This window comes from Nanorana parkeri, unplaced genomic scaffold (assembly GCF_000935625.1).
Source record: "Nanorana parkeri isolate BGI_ZX_2015 unplaced genomic scaffold, ASM93562v1 scaffold220, whole genome shotgun sequence".
NCBI lineage: Eukaryota > Metazoa > Chordata > Amphibia > Anura > Dicroglossidae > Nanorana > Nanorana parkeri.
Genome location: NW_017306488.1, coordinates 909,050 through 928,601, shown reverse-complemented (window position 1 = coordinate 928,601; position 19,552 = coordinate 909,050). Strand labels below are relative to the sequence as shown.

The window sequence follows — 19,552 nt, the reverse complement described above, 5'->3', positions numbered from 1 at the left end:
AATATACAGTTGCTAACTCAAGATCACTTAAAGGGAAACTATACTAAGACAATTACATAGGCATCCATTGCTTGCCTTCTTCAGAGAACTCCTTGTGTGTTTAGAAATATCAGATTTTAGCCAATGCGCACTGTTCTGCATTGTATTAAATGATTCTTTGAAAATCACATTAAAAGTAATTTGTAATTTGTTATATAACATTCATGTTTTTACAAGGTTGGTCATCCATGTTTTTTATTAAATACATTATATTAAATACATAATTAAATACAGAAATACGTAGATTAACCACTAGATGGATCTCTGCCTTTGACTTGGCATCATTCAGTCTGCCTGCTTAAAGAGGAACTTCACGCACACTCATCAATATTATTTTCCATATGCCACCTGCCTTTTAGGCTCATTAGTCCTGGATAAACATTCATACAAGTTCAGCAAAACCTGCCCTTTTTTTCTCTATCCGCTCTTTTGCTCCACATCCTGTCTCATGCCACCATATTTTTTTTATGTCATCAGTAGCTGGCGATGTCACCGTGTTTCATGTTACACACTGAATATTGTTGTAACATAAAGCATGGTAGAAAAGGTAAACTTAGCCTTTAAAATGATTGAGCGTTGTCAACCTACCACATGAGTGATGTGATTTGCTGGATCACCAGGTAAAAATAAAGGGAAAAAAATGAATGCAGCCAACAACACTAATAAGGTTATTAACATCAAGCTACCATACATTCGCACTAATATCTCTATACACATTTTAAATGTTTTCCTTAGAAATGCTTATATTTTATAATTAACCTGCTAAACCAGAAAAGCCTTGAAAAGAGTATCATTATGAGCTGTGCCTGGACTAGTGAAGATTATGAGGGAAGGGATTCAGAGCATGGAGGATTTCATTTAGTGCCGTATAGCAATAATTTATGTTTTTATAGATCCTGAATGCACAATTCAAACATACCATTAAACTAATTCATTAAGTGTGTCATGCACCATACGCTACCGATTTAGAGTACAAGTTTTGTTTCCAATTAGTTTCCAAGTTTTACTTCCTTCATATTTATGAGTAATGTTCATCGTGTACGGAAGTCATACTTAATCTAAACATGAAAAGTGCCTCTCAGTTTTCTTTTAATTCACATTATGTACCTTTTTTTGTACTAAACAACCAAACAATAGTCTGGTCAAATTTCAGTTCCTGTATATTATTAGTATGGTTCACAGTGGATCTCAATCAAAAACATTAGGTTTGCACCGATACCAATACCAGTATCTCAGCTGATAATGGTCATTTTCACGAGTACTTGTGCTCGTGATACTTCCCCAATACTAAGGGCTGATACCAACACTTTAAAATTTTAAATACATTCGGCTGCCCTAAGGTCTCGCTGATGCTGGGGACCTCGCGACAGCCTTGTGGGGACCTCGCAGCGGCTATTATCCTCTTCCTCCTCCTTCCTGCCTCCTGGCTGAACCCACCCGTACAACACTGGAGAAACCCGACACATCCTCCTGAGATCGCAAACAGCCCTGGGCAGACTGCGCACAGCCCTAGGGAGACTGCGCACAGCCCTGAGGAGACTGCGCACAGCCCTGGGGAGACTGCGCACAGCCCTGGTGAGACCGCGCACAGCACTGGTGAGACCGCGCACAGCCCTGGTGAGACCGCGCACAGCCCTGGTCAGACCGTGCACAGCCCTGGTCAGACCCCACACAGCCTCCTGAGTCCCCACACAGCCCTGGTCCGACCCTGCACATCCGTGGTGAGCAACACAGAGTATGTAGCTTCATATTATTCTGCATTGCTGTATAATGTTTGCATCAGTATCACCTCCTGAATGCCAGACAGCCTCTGCTCTACTGCCCTCTGAAAAGCTATCCTTCGCAAATCACAGTGTGGTGGAGCCTGCCATCTGAACAAGACCTAAAAGAGTTATGACTGAAGTTCAACTTTGTTATTTCTGTTATTAAAGGAAATTGGGCCAGTCTTTGGTAAAATACAGAGTAACTGTAAGCTGCAATCTAAGATGTAATTTTTTTATATATTTAAATCCAGAAAGATGTACAGAATGTTGCTACCAGTATATTACATTTCAAACATTGTTTTGTGCTGCATGTTTTTGGATATTTCCATTGCAGTTTTCTGCTTCTTGTTTTTCAGATTAACCGGCCTCCAGCGAAAATTAAGTTACTAACTTGCCAGGTGCGGCCAAATCCAGAAGACAAGCGCAGCTTCTATTTAATCACACGTGAGTTGTAGAGAGACAGATTGTCCACACACACATGTTTAGACTTGTGAGGAAAGCCAAGCATTTGTGCTAAGCTACAAGAAAAGCAATTTTTATTCCCCCGGAAAGAGAAAGTGATGTTAAGTTAAAAAGGATGCATGGCAGTGATATTTCTAGTTCAGTAAAAAATCTAAAAGTTAAAGAACAACTGTACTTCCTACTTGCTGCAGTCACGTCCATACATCTGGGAAAGCTATACTCTTGGCAGCCTCAAGCGGTCACTCAGAGCAAAGCTTTCCCATAGAAATGAATGGCTGTGAGCGGGACCGCTGGATGGGGTCCCAAGGTAAGTATAAAACCTAGTGGGCAGCAAAAAAAAAGTATATAGAGTTTAACTTTTAAGAGTGACTGTATGCTAAATTCACTGGAATATTCCGATACCGCTGAATGTCAACGCATGCACTCTTCTCATGTGTATTTTTTGAATTGTGAGTGCCTTTTAAATATAAATATCTGTTTAATAGTATATTTTAATGGTGCCTTCTGGAGCTAGAGAAAACTTAAAGTGAATCTGTGCTTTGTTCATGTGGGGCTAAGCAACAGGTTCCATTAACTGTTGCCCCCTCCGCCCCCCCCTCCCCCATTAGCACATAGTCACCTTCCCTTTGTTCCCCTATATCTCGGGTTAAGCATCAGAGAAGCAATACCCAGTAGCTCAAAGTATTTGTGAGCATTTGACTTCCCATACCCTCCCACAATACATCACTGGTCCTTGGTGATTGGTTGCTCACCTGGGGTCGGGGACAGTATACTCAGCCCTGCATAAGTTCCAGTGGTAGTTACAGAAGCAGATCTACTTGATGTTATTAGTAGTACACTGGTAAATATTCTTTTCTTTGCTTCCAGCAGGTAATTGGGGAAATTGGGGAGTATGAGAAACATGAGTATGTGCAGCTTGGGAGGGCAGCAGTTAAAGGGTTATTAAACCCTCCGTTTTTTTGCAAATATTTTGCAAATATCTACCAGCAAGCAGTAGATATATGCAAAAAGTGTTTAAAAAAATGCTTTGAAAAGGGTTAATGCTTACCTGTGTCTCCCGCGCGCGCTCCCGTCCGAAAATGTGAAACTTCTCGGGCGGCCGCAAAGCATCTTGGGGTGGCAGGCGCATGCGCAGTTCACATTTTCGGCCGGGACGCGAGGAGAGACACAAGGTAAGTCTATGAACGCGTGCACCCGCATGCAGACACCATGGGACAGGAAGTGCCAGCAAGCTCAGAGGAGTCAGCGCTGGATCGGAGACCCGCCGCAGCGCTGGAAGATCGGATTAAGAAACATTATTTAAGGTAAGTGCTTTAATTAACATTGAGGGGAGAGAAAAAGATTTTTGACTTTAATGTCACTTTAAGTGAACCAGTTTGCTTTGCCCTGCATTGGAAAAGCAAAGGCTGGCTATAGATTAGTGTTGAGTACACAGCTGTTTATTGTCTTATTGCCTTTATTGTCTCACCAGTTGAGAACCCCGGTTCTATAAGGTGCTGACACAAAGTGAAGGAAATGTTTAATAAATACAAACCCCAGAGCTATTTAATAAATGTAATTCAGTTCCGTCCTATATTTTCTCTGATAAATGATAATGTCCAGTGGCTTTGTAGTAGTAAGAAAGTTCACTTTTGTGTAATACCTACTGTATAACTCTGTGACTGTAAAAGATCCTTTGGAGCATGAAGACCTAAGATTCAGGTTTGAGAGCAGGCCTCACAGTCCTTGGCTTATCACAGATGGACGTGGCTAGACTTTGGGTTAAAAGCAGCCCTGCCATTTAACAGACTTCCACAAATTTGTGAAGATGCCATAATTGTACCAAGCCTAATGAAGTGGTAGTGCTTATTTTCTAGCACCACTGCCAATTCAACAAGAATCAATGTGAAGCTAAGGGTAACCCTCATTGTAGTGGTGGTATCTGAAATGTGTATCTATTGTAATGTTCCTGTGCTTGTCATCAAGACATGGGAGGGAAGCTGCTGCATCATTGTACATTTAGCATGAAACGGGAACAAATTAGCTGAATGTAAAACCCACATTCACTAGAAAATACTACTTTTTACTTGTCCTGATAACCTCTGAAAAAAATGCCAGTATGATGGGTTACTAAGGACGTATACTGTTTGTGACAATACTACCTTTCAGCCTTCTGGCTCTGGCTCTTCTCATTCAGGTCAATATAGAGCTGGACTTTCCCCTCCAGACAGCAGCCTCTAGTGGTGACCACCTTGTTAACAGCAAAGGTGGATGCCAACACAGAGCCGGGCTATACCGCAGGAAACTGGATTTATCTTTAGTATGGGTATTATATTGGGATTTTTCATAGGTTGCATGGACAAGTACAAATATATAATATTTAGTGAAAGGGCAAATATACTTTAAGCTAAACTGTGAACCACGAAGTCACAATAGAATGTAACATTCACTTGTGACCTTTTGCAGTAACACCTATTGTTAACAATTGATTTCAGGAAGTGTAAGCGTATGGCAATATCACTTTTATCTAGCTGCTATTCTAGCACTAGTAAACTGCTATTAGTTACAGAGGGTTTGTGGGATGATAGGACTACAGGGGTGCATGTTTGGTAGATAGAGAAGTCAGTCAGTGGTGCTATTTCTGTTTTTCCAAAGCAACTTGTGTTCATAGGGTAGGAAAAGCTGGGGACTAGAAGGGCAGCAATGTTTGGCGTAGTATGCATTCTGATATTTCGCCACCTACATTACAATCTGACTGTACAGTCTCGTTTAGATTTACCAACAACTGCGTAGTGCAAGGACGTGTTTGACTGCATACAAATTGATTCCGTAGTTTAGAGTCCTTTTATGTCATAGTTTTGGTAAAGTTGATTATACAAAGCCTGTAATGACTATGGTGACCTGATAGTGACTTTCTAGTTTTGTGGTGGAAATCCTCTTTAGAATTATATAAATATATAAATCACTTGTGTCTGAACCTTTAGATAACAGAACTTATCACTTTCAAGCTGAGGATGAATCTGAGGCATTTGTGTAAGTATTAAATGATAGTCTTTACTTTTCTTCTGCTTCTTCTGCTTTTATTTCAGGCATGGCTGTTCCAATTATTACATTTTTTCCCAAATTCTTCTTTAATTTGTGAAGGTGGATATCTGTACTGCAGAATAGTAAAGATGAGTCACTGAATGCAGCCTTTGGTGGGGATGGAAACTTGAGTGACAGCTCCCATCAACTAACAAAGCAGATCATTAATGAGATCAGGTCCTTACCTGGGAACCAAGTGTGCTGTGACTGCGGAGCCCCTGGTAAGCTATATTAACCACTTTACCTCTCATACCTTTATACTCTTTATGGACCAGAGCAGTTTTTACATTTCCACTGTGAGCCTATTTTGTGACAGTAGCTATGTCATTACTTACGATAACAAAGTAACATTTACCGTGCATTGTTTTTTGTGGGGTCGAAGTAGACTTTCATTTAGCAATATTGTTGTGTAAAAATAATTTATGTAATATATATACAATTCCCACTTTGACCAGTGTTAGTTTTTAAATAAATAGTGACTCTGTAAATAAAAAGTATACATTTTATTCTATATTTTGTTTAATTGAAATTGACACCAACATGATGTTTCTGCTATGGTTTATTTTTATGTGACACTGAAAACAAAAGAAATGGAAACAAAAAAAGCATTATTGGTAAAAAAAAAAAGAAATCAGCAGAGGAGAAGTAATAGCTAAGGAAGAAGGGGGGTGTTTACGTTAATTAGTACTTCTTAGAGATACATAAGGGATTAAATATGAATACATTACTTACATTTACTTTTTTTTTTATTGTAAGGTTTCTTTAACTGATGTAATATGCAGAGCAAAGAACAGGTCTGTGATCTACATATGAATAAAATAGTAAATACAATGTAGCAATTCATTTTTACACTGTAATACTCAGTGACACTTGCAGACTACCTGCAAATGCCATTTTGCACAGGAGTGGCTGCATTTTGACAGCTACTACTGCTATATAATACATATCATTTTGAAAGCCAGTAATTGCAGATAATAGTAGTGGCAGGGGAAGGAGCAGGGCATAGGAGGTACGCCTAAGAAACTTTGTTGTAGTGTTTTAGGCCATATCTCCCACACCTTATATCAACCACATAGGCTTCTGCGTGGTTAATATATGCCTTCCTTTATTTTCTCTATTTTCTTTCTCTGACACTCCCTCATGTCTTTGTTATATTGTGTTATTGCTCACAGATTATTCTCCCATCTTATACTTTAAATTGTTACCCATCTTGCTTATGTGCTGGAATGTGTGTATCTGTTTTTTTCTTATAACAGATCCCTCCTGGGTTTCTACAAACCTAGGTGTTGTCATCTGCATCGAGTGTTCTGGGATTCATCGTGATCTAGGGGTGCGCCACTCACGAGTCCAGTCTTTAACTCTGGATTTGCTGAGCACATGTGAATTGTTGGTAGGTGCTCAGCTGTTCATATATAAGCCCATCTAATTTTATATATGAAATTCTCACTCTCATACCTTTTACATTTTCCTGTGTTTAAAGCTTGCCGTTTCAGTTGGGAATGCCAAACTGAATGAAGTTTTTGAAGCTGTACTTCCTACTCCAAATCCAAAGCCTACACCCAGCAGCGATATGTAAGTCTTTGTGTGGATGACTCTGGTATGGATTGTGAAATATGGTGTCAGTGCGCCAGATTTTTGGTACGTGGGACACTTTTTTTCGGATGTGCCAAATAATAGCTCAGTTTGAAAGGAAAGATACGACTAGTGCATCAATTGTAAAAAAAATCCGAAGTGTGACTTTCCACACAAAAAGTCTCACAATCTGCACCAATCACATAATGCTTAAGAAAATTAGTGTCAATATTTTGCAAAATAGAGGTGTGCAGTAGTGTGCCAAGAGGAAGATGGCGCAAGGCAATTACACATTCTACTATGCGCCAAAAAAACTATATGTGCTACAACATAATAGTTTCTTTGCCATGTGATGTGGCAAAATAAGATGTCCTGTGTGACAATTTGAATTGCTCAACAACTGCTACTCTTAGTTTATCTGGCTATATGTTTTTAGAAATGCAATGGTACCTGAAGTCCCTGGAACTTTTTTGGGAGCAGATAAATCTTGTTCCATATGTAATGTTATAGTTAATTAGTAATGGCACGTTAAAGCCAGATTCTAGACAAAATGTTTTTTATTTTAACCTTGAACTAATCTTTATTGCTATCTGTATCTCCATTGGTGAAAGTCCCAGTGACACTGCATTTCTTATCTTAATGTAACAGGGTCCTAAGTGATTTGCAGATAGCGATAAAAACTTGTTAGTTTTTTCCCTTTCCGCACCACAGAGCTAAACTAAAAAATAAACAAAAAAAACGATGGATTCCCTCATCTGCTTTAAAGGAGAACTATGAGATGAGTGATTTCCACTCACCTCATAGTTCTAGCCGACTTGTGACGATGAGACTGTCACAGGGCGGCTCAGTAGATCGGGAGGTGAGCGAACAGATACCGGCGTTCGCTCACCCCTCGATCCTGGCACGGCTCTCTGCCGTGACAGGGGAGGGGCTGGATTCCCCCCTCCCCGCTCCGATCCGCCAGCACTGACTTGCGGAACGGACGGGGGAGGGGGCGGGTACAGCTGGCTCTGCCTCTAGATAGGCAGAGCCAGCTGTCACTCACGCAGCTGGGCGGATCTCGACATAGATGTCGGCATCCGCTCCGGCTGTGGTGTCTCAGTATACCGCGAGCTGTAACTTGCGGTATACTGAGCTTAGGGTAACGGGAGGACGCTAGTTTGTGTCCTCCCGTTAACCTAAGGAGAACTATGGGGAAAAGCCCTGACCCCATAGTTCTCCTTTAACAGTGTGGATTGGGGAATCCTTCCCCCCCTCCACTGGTGTATTGTATTCTAAATACCAGAACACTGACTTCAGCTGATTGACTTCTGTCACTGTACGGCTCAGATTTTCTGGACTGGCTCCTTCAACAAAAGTTAATTGAAAAATTTATGTATGGCCATTTTTACTCTACTCTTTTCAGAAGCAAAAAAACTTTTGACTGAGGTTGGGTGTTAAACCAACCTGTAAATACCCACGCAGGGCAAAGAAACAGTTTGGCTTTAATACCTCCTTTCCCCAATCACATATACCTAACTTTTTAATAAACTCCTGTTGCTCTGTTCAAATATCAGGAGAAAAGAATATACCAATCCCATGGCTTCTTATATACTGTATATTGCATACCCCATAATATAATTCCTCATGCTGTTATTGCCCACCTGCGAGTATAGGGTGTTCCCATCAACCTTTGCATGTCCTAACACCTCCTGTGGCGTTCTCAATAATATTAAATACAAAAATCCACCTCATACACCAGGTGAGCAGACCTAGGAACTCAAGTGCAGATATCTCACCTCACCTCTAGAAACCTGAGAGATAGAAGAAATTGTTAATAGAAGAAATTGTCAGGTGGTTTACCTCACCAGCATCTACCAAAACTATAATATTAGTTTTAGGGGCACCGACCCTTTAATTTAATGGCTCTTGGGTGTGCATGATGTTAGTACGAATAACTTGACTGTGAATCCAGCACATAAAAACATGAATCTGTACTCTGCAATGGAAAATGTAACCATATTGCATTTGAATGAATGACATGTGCTACAGCCAGAGCATTTACAAAAAATTAGACATGCATATTTGCAGTGAATGTTTATGAACACTTGCAGTGTTGTTGTCAGCTTCAATGAGAACATTGTAATGGCTTGTTTATTTTCTAATGCAAATATTTGACACTAAAGCATGTTATATGCCCAGGAGACATGTATGGGATTTTTGGCTAATGTATGGGATATTTTTTGGCAAATGCAAATCATATTTGCATTTCTCTTGCAATAAACAGCTGGGTGATTATCAGTCAAAGGAAAGCAATTTATAGTGGTGCAAATCTGTACTGTAGGCAGGGCCAGATTTCCCACAAGGCCAACCAAGGCCCGGCCTTGGGGCAGCAGGGTGTAGAGGGGCAGCAGGGGTGTGGAATTCCTATCTTCCAATGCCCGGGACATGCAGCTCCAGGAGGGTAGTTTTCTACATTTAGTCCTGCTTTGGGCACACAGAGCTAAATGTACAGCAGGGAAGCCACCGCTTGTTTTGTAAAAGTTACATAGTTACATAGTTACATAGTATTTGAGGTTGAATAAAGACATATGTCCATCAAGTCCAACCCATTGTGTGTGTGTGTGGGTGTAAAGATCCTCGCGTCAAAAGTGATCCCAGCGATATCCCCGATATCACTTGTATGCAGCCTGCATGCAGGTCTGCCATTCTCCATGGGGGGGAGGAGAGGGGGGGTGTTTTTTGGCGGGTGCATTGAGGTATCTGGCCTTGGGGCAGCAGAGAGAGTAAATCCAGTCCTGACTGTAGGCAGATATCGTCCAGCATTCTGTCATACTAACATCATACATTTGTAAAAATACCATTCAGCTGAGTCACAGAAATAATCATTTCATTGTACGGGAATTGCATATTGGTTTGCCAGGAAAATTGCATGTTGAAAAATGATTAGAGTTTAAATAAATACTTGCTTCCTCTGTTGGTGCTGGATGATCATTTGGAGAAGCAGATATTTTGTCTTGTTTAACACCCACTGATCAGTGCCTTTACATGCTATACTTGCTGTCAGACCGATGGTGTCATTTATACAGGGATCACTGTGTCTTAATAGGAATGCCAGGAAGGATTATATCACTGCTAAGTATGTGGAGCATAGGTTTGTGAACAGACATAAGAGCAGCAGTCTTCATGGAATCAGAGATGCTCTTCAGAGGCATGACCTGATGGCACTACTGCAGTGCATGGCGAATGGGACAGATCTAAGCAAACCACTCAATCAGGTATTATCTCCTTGTACTATAAATTCACCCAACTCTCCCTCTGTAACGTGTGTCCTTCTCACACATGTTCTGCCTACTTCCCCTGCAGGATCTCTGCGAGACTCCACTTCACCTAGCTGTTTCTCTGTGTGAGAGGAACTGCCTCCCGCTGGTGGATTTCCTGATCCAGAATGGGTTCGTACATTTCCCTACACATGATTAATAGAGAATTGCCTAGAGCACAGCTACATATACTGTTGCACATATTGAGACTCGCTGTTTTACTGGATGGATAACTCTGCTTTCACAGGGGAGCCTTGGAAAAAGTAACAGCAGATGGACAGACAGCTCTGCACTATGGGGTCAGATATAACAAACCAGATTGTATACGACTTCTCCTGAGAGCCAAGGCATCTGTGAATACTGGTAACCACATGTCTCTCACTCCCACCTCATGCCTAGAAACATCACTTACCATTTCTGAGCACATAGAGAGCATCAAGCTTTCATTATAATCTAATGTATTTTTATTACTGTATAAAAAAACAAATTATTTTTATATTTAAAGGAAAAATGTACTGGAAGAAATGCAGGGGCTACCAGTGATAACCTCTTTTTAAAAATGCTAGTTGACCCTAATGTGTCTGGCCCTAATAGTGACCTGGAACTAGCATGCAGATTAGAAGGTCTAGCATGCAGATTAGAAGGTCATAGCAAAATCCTAATCTGCATACGTCTTACAGGTCTGGGCCTAATAAAGTATTGAAGCCGAAATCCATACAGATATAAAAGTTACAAATAAATGCAGCTCTGTATTCATTCATTATTACATAATTAAATGCATTTTTTTATGCAAACAGTGCTAGTACCTGAATCTTGGCTTGATATTAGCTTCTTTCTATCCTCTGTAGCAGATCCTGAGCACAGATTGGAAGAGGGAGACACAAAATTAGGAGCCAATCAGTTGTACAGCATTGTTTGTGTGCTAACAACGGGCAGGCCAATAGCAGGAAAGAGCAGCGTGACATAGAGATGAGCTCATCAGTCTGCTGCTTCCTCTTTCTTTGTCCTATCACGGGCTGGTAGAGGGGCAAGACCTGTATATGTTACTTAATTGCAGCAGAAGAAAATCAGGTCTCCTGCCCTGTCAGGCATTTTATCTTTAAATCTAGTGGATCCACCTAACAGCTAGGAAGCTGTACATTTAAGAAGGAGAAATCAGAACTATCAATCTCCATATTCCTTCGGTGGAGGTTTTGTAGAAAAAAAAACTTCACCTTCTAAGTAAACTATGCATTGCAAGGATTTTAGCAAAACTTGGCAGATTCATAATTGCTTTTTTGATTCAGTCTTTATTCAGTCTTTATTATACCCACATGTTTTTTTGACGAGAAAATCTAGACTGCCTGTATCCTCTTAAAAGTGAGTGAGCCTGAAGCTGAACATACACCAGTGAAATTTTCTTTGGGAAAAAAAATAGTTTTTGGAACGTTCATTTAGTTTTCTAATGAGATTAAATCAACAATTGTTTTCGAATGTAGCGAAGAAAAAAAATTGAAGAAGCAGGATGGAAAGTTTTTCTCCAATGTTTAAATTCTTACAGTGAATGTGGTTTTCAATCGAGAAACAACACTGATTCCAAAATCCAATGGTAAAATCAAAAGAAATTTCAGACACCATTCGGCAAGTCTCTGATGGAATTATCGAATGTTCATTCATATGAATGTTTGTACAGAAATCTACCAGTGTATACCCAGCTTAAATTAGTATGTTACCAAGAATGACACTCCTATTGCAGGAATGCAGATGTGTGGGAAAAGCCTTGAGCAAATCACACAAGCAGGGAATGAGATTTCTGGGGGAATTTTGTACACCAACATTGTAAATGATGAAAAGGAATCATTCAATTTTATATCTGTTTTAGAAAATTACATGCAGGGTGAAACAGAAGGAACATCTTTTTGGACCTATTCACACTTCAGTTATAATGCAGCATCAGTCAGTTATAATGCAGCAAAATGCATCTATTGCAAATGCATTTCAAATAGAACTGTGTTATTTATTTCTGTGTGGCTCATTCACATCTTTGCGCTGCAGCCAGAGGCGTAACCATTAAGGCCCCCCCCCCCAAAAAAAAACCATGATTTTGATACCTCTTTCCCCCCTTTTAAATAAACAGTATGCATGTTACAACTTTCAGGGATAGTTCACACCAGCTCCAGTGCGTTCCGGCCCGATTTGGTGCTGGAACACACTGGATTGCATCCCGGCCAGCTCACTGCGTTCTGGGGTGGGAGGGGCCGTGGCGGTGCATTCAAGTCAATGACCCCGCAGGCACGCCCCTCCCGGCCGCAGTGCGATCGCCTGCACTGGAACGCATGGCAAATTAATGCCTGCAAATGGAGTTCCCTGACTGGACACCCCCCCATTTTGCCTGTGCGCAGTATCGGGGGATTTTCACGAGTACTTGTGAAAATGCCCAGTATTGGCACTGGTGAATCCCTACTTAATAATATAATGTATTGCTGGGACTTGTAGTCCTGCATAGTTGGTGCTATTCTGCATTGCTGTATAACCATTATACAGCAATGCAGAATACCACCAGCTTTGCAGGACTACAAGTCCCAGAAATACATTATAATGTAAATAATAATAATAACAGCTTCTAGTAAAACGTTGAGTTTCCTTTAAATATGGAATTGCAACATCCGATGACAAGCAGTCTACCAGACCTTCTGTTAGTTCTTCTAACATTCATTCCACATATCAGCTATGTCTATTCTGGTTTACAATACGGCAGACTGTATCTCTTTATTCCTTGATATGAATGGGCAGAATGACAGATTTTCAAGATAAAACCATGAAATTAGTCTGTTCAGTTGGGAACAAATGTAAAGGGTTTCAAAGCTCATCTCTGTGAGTATGGTTGTCATTGAGGGTTTGACTATTGTTTGATTTTATAATGGATTGCCAAACTAATTAGCTGAGCGAGGACCCCTCAGAGATTTTGCTTTTATATTATCAAGTACCGACATTGCTGGTTCTTACTTTACAGTGGCATACATGATGATCAGCCTAGGATAACCTGATTTCTTCTGTCTTTTAACAGTGAATCATGCAGGATTAACACCTTTGATGCTAGCTCAGAACCTTAAGCATTTTGAATGTGAAGAACTGGTATGTAGTTTAAGAGATGATATAATATAGCTAAAGAGATATTTAAGATATTTTAGTTATGAGTGAATAATAGTGAGTTGAATCAGCCACAAACGTCTTTGATCTCTCAGGCATTCCATTGATTACCCCGACCAATCCCTTATTGTCACCCTCAATGCTGCATTTGTCAAATTATATTGTATATTCTGGACTATGGTGGGTTCATTGGGAAAGCCTGACACCCTTATTAGGCTTTGTAATCACATTGGCAGAACTGGAAATCCCCAAGAGATAAAAGGCATGGAGATATGATTCAGCTCACAGCAATGATGCAGAAGTGAAAAGATCTTTATAGTTGGAGTTTTCCTTTAATATTACCCCAGAAGAAGGCAATTTTATAATATATTTCTTTAATTGGTCACAGCTGGAAAAGGCTGGAGAAGGGAATTTTAATGCTGAACTGGATTTTGATTGGTTCCATCAAGAGGAGGAAATAAGCTATAGCGATGAAGACGAAGCAGAAAAGGTGAGCGATATTTGCAGGCAGTCCCCAGTTTTTTTCTACTGTTTTTGTTAGTCCTGTTAGTGATTGTTTGCTGTGTTGCCCACCGTTCAGTTGGACTGCTTTTAGACATCCCAAAGGTGAAAGACTTCCTGTGTCCTGAATAAACAAGGTACACAGACACAGGTCCTGACCTTCTGTGCTTTGATCATGCTCTGAGTACTGCTTTGCAAAACTGAGGTATGCTGGTAGTAGGAGAGGTTTTCTTGGGCTGGCCTACCTTTTGTATTGCTTGCCAGTGTCCAAGCATCCTGTAGGAAGCAGTATAACCCAAGGGGGAAAGGCTTTCTGTGTCCCTTCATGGACTACAAGAAAAACATTTTATGGTGAGTACAAAAATCCTATTACACCAACATGATTCATTTAACAATATCAGAAAAAAATATCACCTAAAACAAATACACTATATTGCCAAAAGTATTGGGACACCCCTCCAAATCATTGGATTCAGGTGTTCCAATCACATCCATGGCCACAGGTGTATAAAAACAAGCACCTAGGCATGCAGACTGCTTCTACAAACATTTGTGAAAGAATGGGTCGCATGCTGAAGCCCACAGTGCGATGAAGTCGCCAAGTGTCTGCAGAATCAATAGCTACAGACCTCCAAACTTCATGAAGCCTTCAGATTGGCACAACAACAGTGTGTAGAGAGCTTCATGGAATTTGTTTCCATGGCCGAGCAGCTGCATCAAAGCCTTATATCACCAAGTGCAATGAAAAGCATCGGATGCAGTGGTGTAAAGCACGCCGCCAGTGGACTCTAGAGAAGTTGAGACTGTTCTCTGGAGTGACGACTCATGCTTCTCTGTCTTGCAATCCAAATTACATGTCTGGCTTTGGCGTTTGCCAGGAGAACGGTACTTGCCTGACTACATTGTGACAAGTGTAAAGTTTGGTGGAGGGGGGATTATTGTGTGGGGTTGTTTTTCAGGGGTTGGGCTTGGCCCCTTAGTTCCAGTGAAGGGAACTCTTAAGATATCAGCATACCAAGACATTTTGGACAATTTTATGCTCGCAACTTTTTGGGAACAGTTTGGGTATGGCCCCTTCCTGTTCCAACATGACTTGCGCACCAGTGCACAAAGCAAGGTCCATAAAGACATGGATGAGTGAGTTTGGGGTGGATGAACTTGACTGGCCTGCACAGAGTCCTGACCTCAACCCGATAGAACACCTTGGGGATGAATTAGAGTGGAGACTGCGAGCCAGTCCTTCTCGTCCAACATCAGTACCTGACCTTACAAATGCGGTTCTGGAAGAATGGTCAAACATTCCCATAAACACATTCCTATACCTTGTGGACGCCTTCCCAGAAGAGTTGAAGCTGTTATAGCTGCAAAGGGTGGGCCAACTCAATACTAAACCCTACGGACTAAGACTGGGATGCCATTAAAGTTCATGTGCGTGTAAAGGCAGGCGTCCCAATACTTTTGGCAATATAGTGTATTTAAGTGTATTCACACAAGGATGGTGATCCACAATACCTATAGCCTCCTGAGTAAAATAAATACAAATGTGCACACCCACCATAAACAACATTTTTTAAAATGTAATTTTTTGGACTATTTAAAAAATGTATTTTATATAACAAAAGTGACTCATTCCATTCTTCTTGTTATCCCATCTAACAGTACCTCTGCATACAGGCTGTTTATTCTCTGCATTATTCTGTCTCTAGTGTCACTGTTATGTAGCAATCCATAGATAGCAGCTGTGAAAACTATGTGTACTAAATTATTTTACCTCCTTCCTTTTACTTTTACTTCCCTCATTCCGCCCTTTCCTGGCATTATTTTTTTTCTATTGGTTAACCTCAGCCAATAGAAAAAGAACAGTCATTTTGGCCAGCCGGGAAAGGAGGGATGATGTCATTGTATCTAGGGCAAACTAAACACAGACAGACTTTTGAAGATAGAGTCAATTGTTTTCACAGCTGTGACATGAGGGAAGGTACAATAATGGGCGCACAACACCCTTAGCGGGTACTGTTAGATGGAATAGCAGGAGGAATGCCAGGAATCACTTTATTTGTTCATGTCTGACAATCAAGTTTAAAGATCTAGAAGTCTTGCATTTATGACGTTCCTGGCATGCTGTTTACATCCTTTCACTTGTATCTTTTCCACTTTCAGCTGAGCCCATTATCCCAGAATCCTTTGTTGCAATCTTCGATTAGACCTTATTCCAGGCAGAGCTCACTGGGACTGGACATCAGTAACAGGACTTATGAGACTTTTGTTATGCCTGCAAGAGCTCCACCAAATCAGAGATCGCATAGTATGGAGAATCCTCCACCTTTACCTGCTAAGAGCCACAGCCGAAGTAAGGAGTGCTCACTATAGTGCTTTACTATATTTCATGTTTTAACAGCTCATAATGGGCTGATTAATTTAAGATAATTCCTGATTACATTGGTTTATTTAGACCTGACCAACACTTTTGTCTTATTTAATCTCAACTCCAGTCAACACCAGAATAAGCTGTGGTCTGCTAGATTCCTGAGGATTTTGGAAATTTTGCATTTTAATAACAAATATACCGTAGCTCTTAATACCTACATTTCTGTTTAATGGTGGCTCTCCTGTTTTAATAAAGTACTGTTTAGGAGGGCTTTCATGGCCATGGTGCTACCACATAACAGTGATGTAGGTGCTGTGCAGGGAACTGCATTTCCCAGTGTGTAGAGTTTGTAAGTAAGTCCTCTAGGCTTACTTACAAAGGAAGTGGCAGGGTAGAGCTGTCATTTACATGGCAAGGGGCAGACCGGGCAGACTGTATGCCCATAAAGTGGGGCCCACTGACCAGTCTGCTAGTACAAAGAAGACTCAGGGGTGATGGATGATGGAACAGCCTGCAGCACAGGAAATCAGTTGAAAGCAAAACCGCGTTGCAGCAAATGGTACAAAATATGGAACTTTTGCACATTTTGAATATAAATCACTCTCATAATGTGAAAAGTAAAGGCTATTACTCTATTATTATGTTATTGATATGCCCGGCGTTCAGCTTAAACTAAAAGCTGTGTTTGTTTTGATGTGCCTAAGCACAAGCATGAACCTAACTTTTGTTAGTCAGAATTCCTGCTCCTAAAATAGCCCGCATGCACTTCATTGGTGGAACATTCTTTTAAACAAGCTATAACTTGTTTGAAACTAAGGGTTATCTTCAGGAGACTGAGCCTCATTGTAATGTTGCAACATATATGCACTAATGCTTTTAATATGAGGATTCGTGGAAATGTCCATATATATACAGTATATATGTACTAGATGTACTTATGCACAACTAACAAGCTTATTTCTCATTCTGTTTAGAAGGCCATGAATTGTCTTCCCCTCTAACTGGCAGTTTGGAGAGACCACTCAGCACTTCCTCTTACTCCCCAACTAGAGAGGACTGGGAGGGAGTTTCTGATGCAGGACTACAGAGACGAGCATCTGAACCTACTCGCTATAATGCTGAAAATAGTCATAGTCATGGACAATTTAGGTGAGAATGGCATTCATCAGGCTTCTCTTATAATGTAATACAGTAAACCTAAAACTAGTATACAAGTACCAAACTAGCACAAAGCTATGAGATAAAAAATGCCTACTTGTACTTTCAGCAGCCAGAAAACAGTTCTGTGTGCTCAGGGAAGCCCTGAACATGGGCCCATGTTGCTGACTACCACAAATGGATTCTGCTGATTTGACTCACCTCCTAGTGTCTTGTTTGTCTGTGGAAGAAGATAGGTCACCAGCACTCAAAAATAATTCAAAATGAATAAGTCCTTTTTATTGGACAATTGTGTCACGACAATCAAAAAGGCTCTTTTTGATTGTCGTGACACAATTGTCCAATAAAAAGGACTTATTCATTTTGAATTATTTTTGAGTGCTGGTGACCTATCTTCTTCTACTTTGTCTTTTGCACGGTGCCATCCGTGGTAGTTACTACAAGCACCATCTTTGTTTATTGGCCGGGACTGCTGAAAGGTGTGCGGAGAGCACCCCCACCAACTGCAACTTGTTTATCTGTGAGTCTCCAGTGGCAAGACCTCCTGAGTAGAATTCTTGGATTTGTTTGGCTGCAATTCTCAATCCCTCTGTGCATTCTGTATAGCTTAAAATAAACAGAAACTTGTAGCTCACGATATTCCCATTATGGCATGGCAGATGGGTGGAACTAGGAACTCAGATGCAGAGACCTTACAGAGAGAAAATTCCAAGTGATCAATTAGAGCTGTGCCTTCAGTCTTGTAAAGTTACACAGGCTCCTTTCCTGTACTGAAATTGCTTGCTCTATTTTCACGAGGGCCTACCTAATTTCCTGGTTGGAGAATGTCCTAGCTGTCCCTGGCCCACCCCTTTCATATGTTGGATATCAATTTAACACCATGTGGGCATTACCCAGGGTGGTCTGCATGCAAATGCAGTCTGTTTAAGAATGCACACTTCTGCAGTCTGACAACCACCCATCAAAACATTTGCACATTTGCAAAGCTCCTCCCAAGAGTCCGCTAACTGCTTGCATCAGTACTGAGGGCTACTGAGAGGAGTACAGAGACGTGGTGCTATGATGTTCTCAAGCAGCACAGTACAGTACAGCACCCTGCTGCCCCCCCCCCGCCCACCAGCCATGATCTGCCTTTATTATATAAAGTAGCACTGAGACCCTCTGATCAGGTCGCTGGGTCTAAAAAAAGGTATGTAATGAGAATAAGAAGGTTTGATTTAAAATATCATTATCAATGTTGATGAAGAGGGAAGAGAGGAACCAGCAAAGGCAAAATAAAGATAGATTAAACTTCAGCTTTAAACTAATACCAGTGTCTACATATTGCAGCACGGATGGAGTGAAGTCCTACAGGAGGGTGAGATGCTCCCAAAATATGGAAAGTCCAGCACAAGGTAGGCCTCCACTGCTTTGGTCAACATTGACACCCAGTGCCTTGGAGAATGTTATAAGTGTGAAGGAAGAGCAGGAAAGGGGGTTGTTAAAGGAAGTATAGTTTCCAGGGAGAGGTATCCAAACACTGGACCTAAGAAAAGTTAAGGTGTTGCCTAGAGCAGCCAGGCAGATTCCATCTTTCAGTTTTACAAATCAGAATTTACAAATGGATGGAGGACTATAAGCAACAGCCTATTGTTTTTGTTCAATGAACAGCATTGTGTACAAGAGTGATTTAAAATGTTAGAACCATTTAGAACAGATAATTAATTCAGGTAGAAAGACTCTTTTAAACATAATAGGAGAATATAACATTATAGTAACAGTTTTCTTTTTTTAAATGCTACATGTTTTGTTGGGTCTTGTGATTTCAGGTGGAATTTCCAGAGGGAGATTTAATCGTGATGATAATCAGCAGCCTTCTGCATCTCCACAGTGATAACATGGGACTGTCTACTGTCTAGAGAACAGTATACATCATTATTGGTTGAATATTTCCACCATCATTTATTTATATAGTGCCTCCACAGGGCACAGTTTGCCGCAAAGAAAAATAAGGGTTTGCTTCCAGACATTTCTGCAAGTTTCACATCTATTTTAAATAGTATATGTTTCATAGTCTGTACAGATAGCTGTAATGCTGTCTCTATATTTTCTATACACCAATAAGCCATAACATTATGATCACCCGTCTAATATTGAGTAGGTCCCCCCTGTTGCTGTCAAAACAGTCCTGACCCATCGAAGCATAGACTCCACTAGAC

General features: G+C 40.7%; 1 protein-coding gene across 1 annotated transcript in view; it reads left to right on the top strand.

Moving 5' to 3' along the window:
• Positions 1–19,330, top strand: part of ASAP3 (ArfGAP with SH3 domain, ankyrin repeat and PH domain 3) — a 45,735-nt gene extending 26,405 nt beyond the window's left edge. The window contains exons 13-25 of the mRNA XM_018555965.1: positions 5,228–5,276; positions 5,388–5,548; positions 6,584–6,717; positions 6,808–6,899; positions 9,988–10,156; positions 10,245–10,330; positions 10,446–10,561; positions 13,245–13,312; positions 13,716–13,817; positions 15,989–16,178; positions 17,171–17,345; positions 18,684–18,748; positions 19,163–19,330. Of these exons, the coding sequence (XP_018411467.1) occupies positions 5,228–5,276; positions 5,388–5,548; positions 6,584–6,717; positions 6,808–6,899; positions 9,988–10,156; positions 10,245–10,330; positions 10,446–10,561; positions 13,245–13,312; positions 13,716–13,817; positions 15,989–16,178; positions 17,171–17,345; positions 18,684–18,748; positions 19,163–19,227 (1,472 nt within the window). The 3' untranslated portion in view covers positions 19,228–19,330. The remainder of the gene's footprint in view (positions 1–5,227; positions 5,277–5,387; positions 5,549–6,583; positions 6,718–6,807; positions 6,900–9,987; positions 10,157–10,244; positions 10,331–10,445; positions 10,562–13,244; positions 13,313–13,715; positions 13,818–15,988; positions 16,179–17,170; positions 17,346–18,683; positions 18,749–19,162) is intronic.
• Positions 19,331–19,552: the final 222 nt, after the last annotated feature.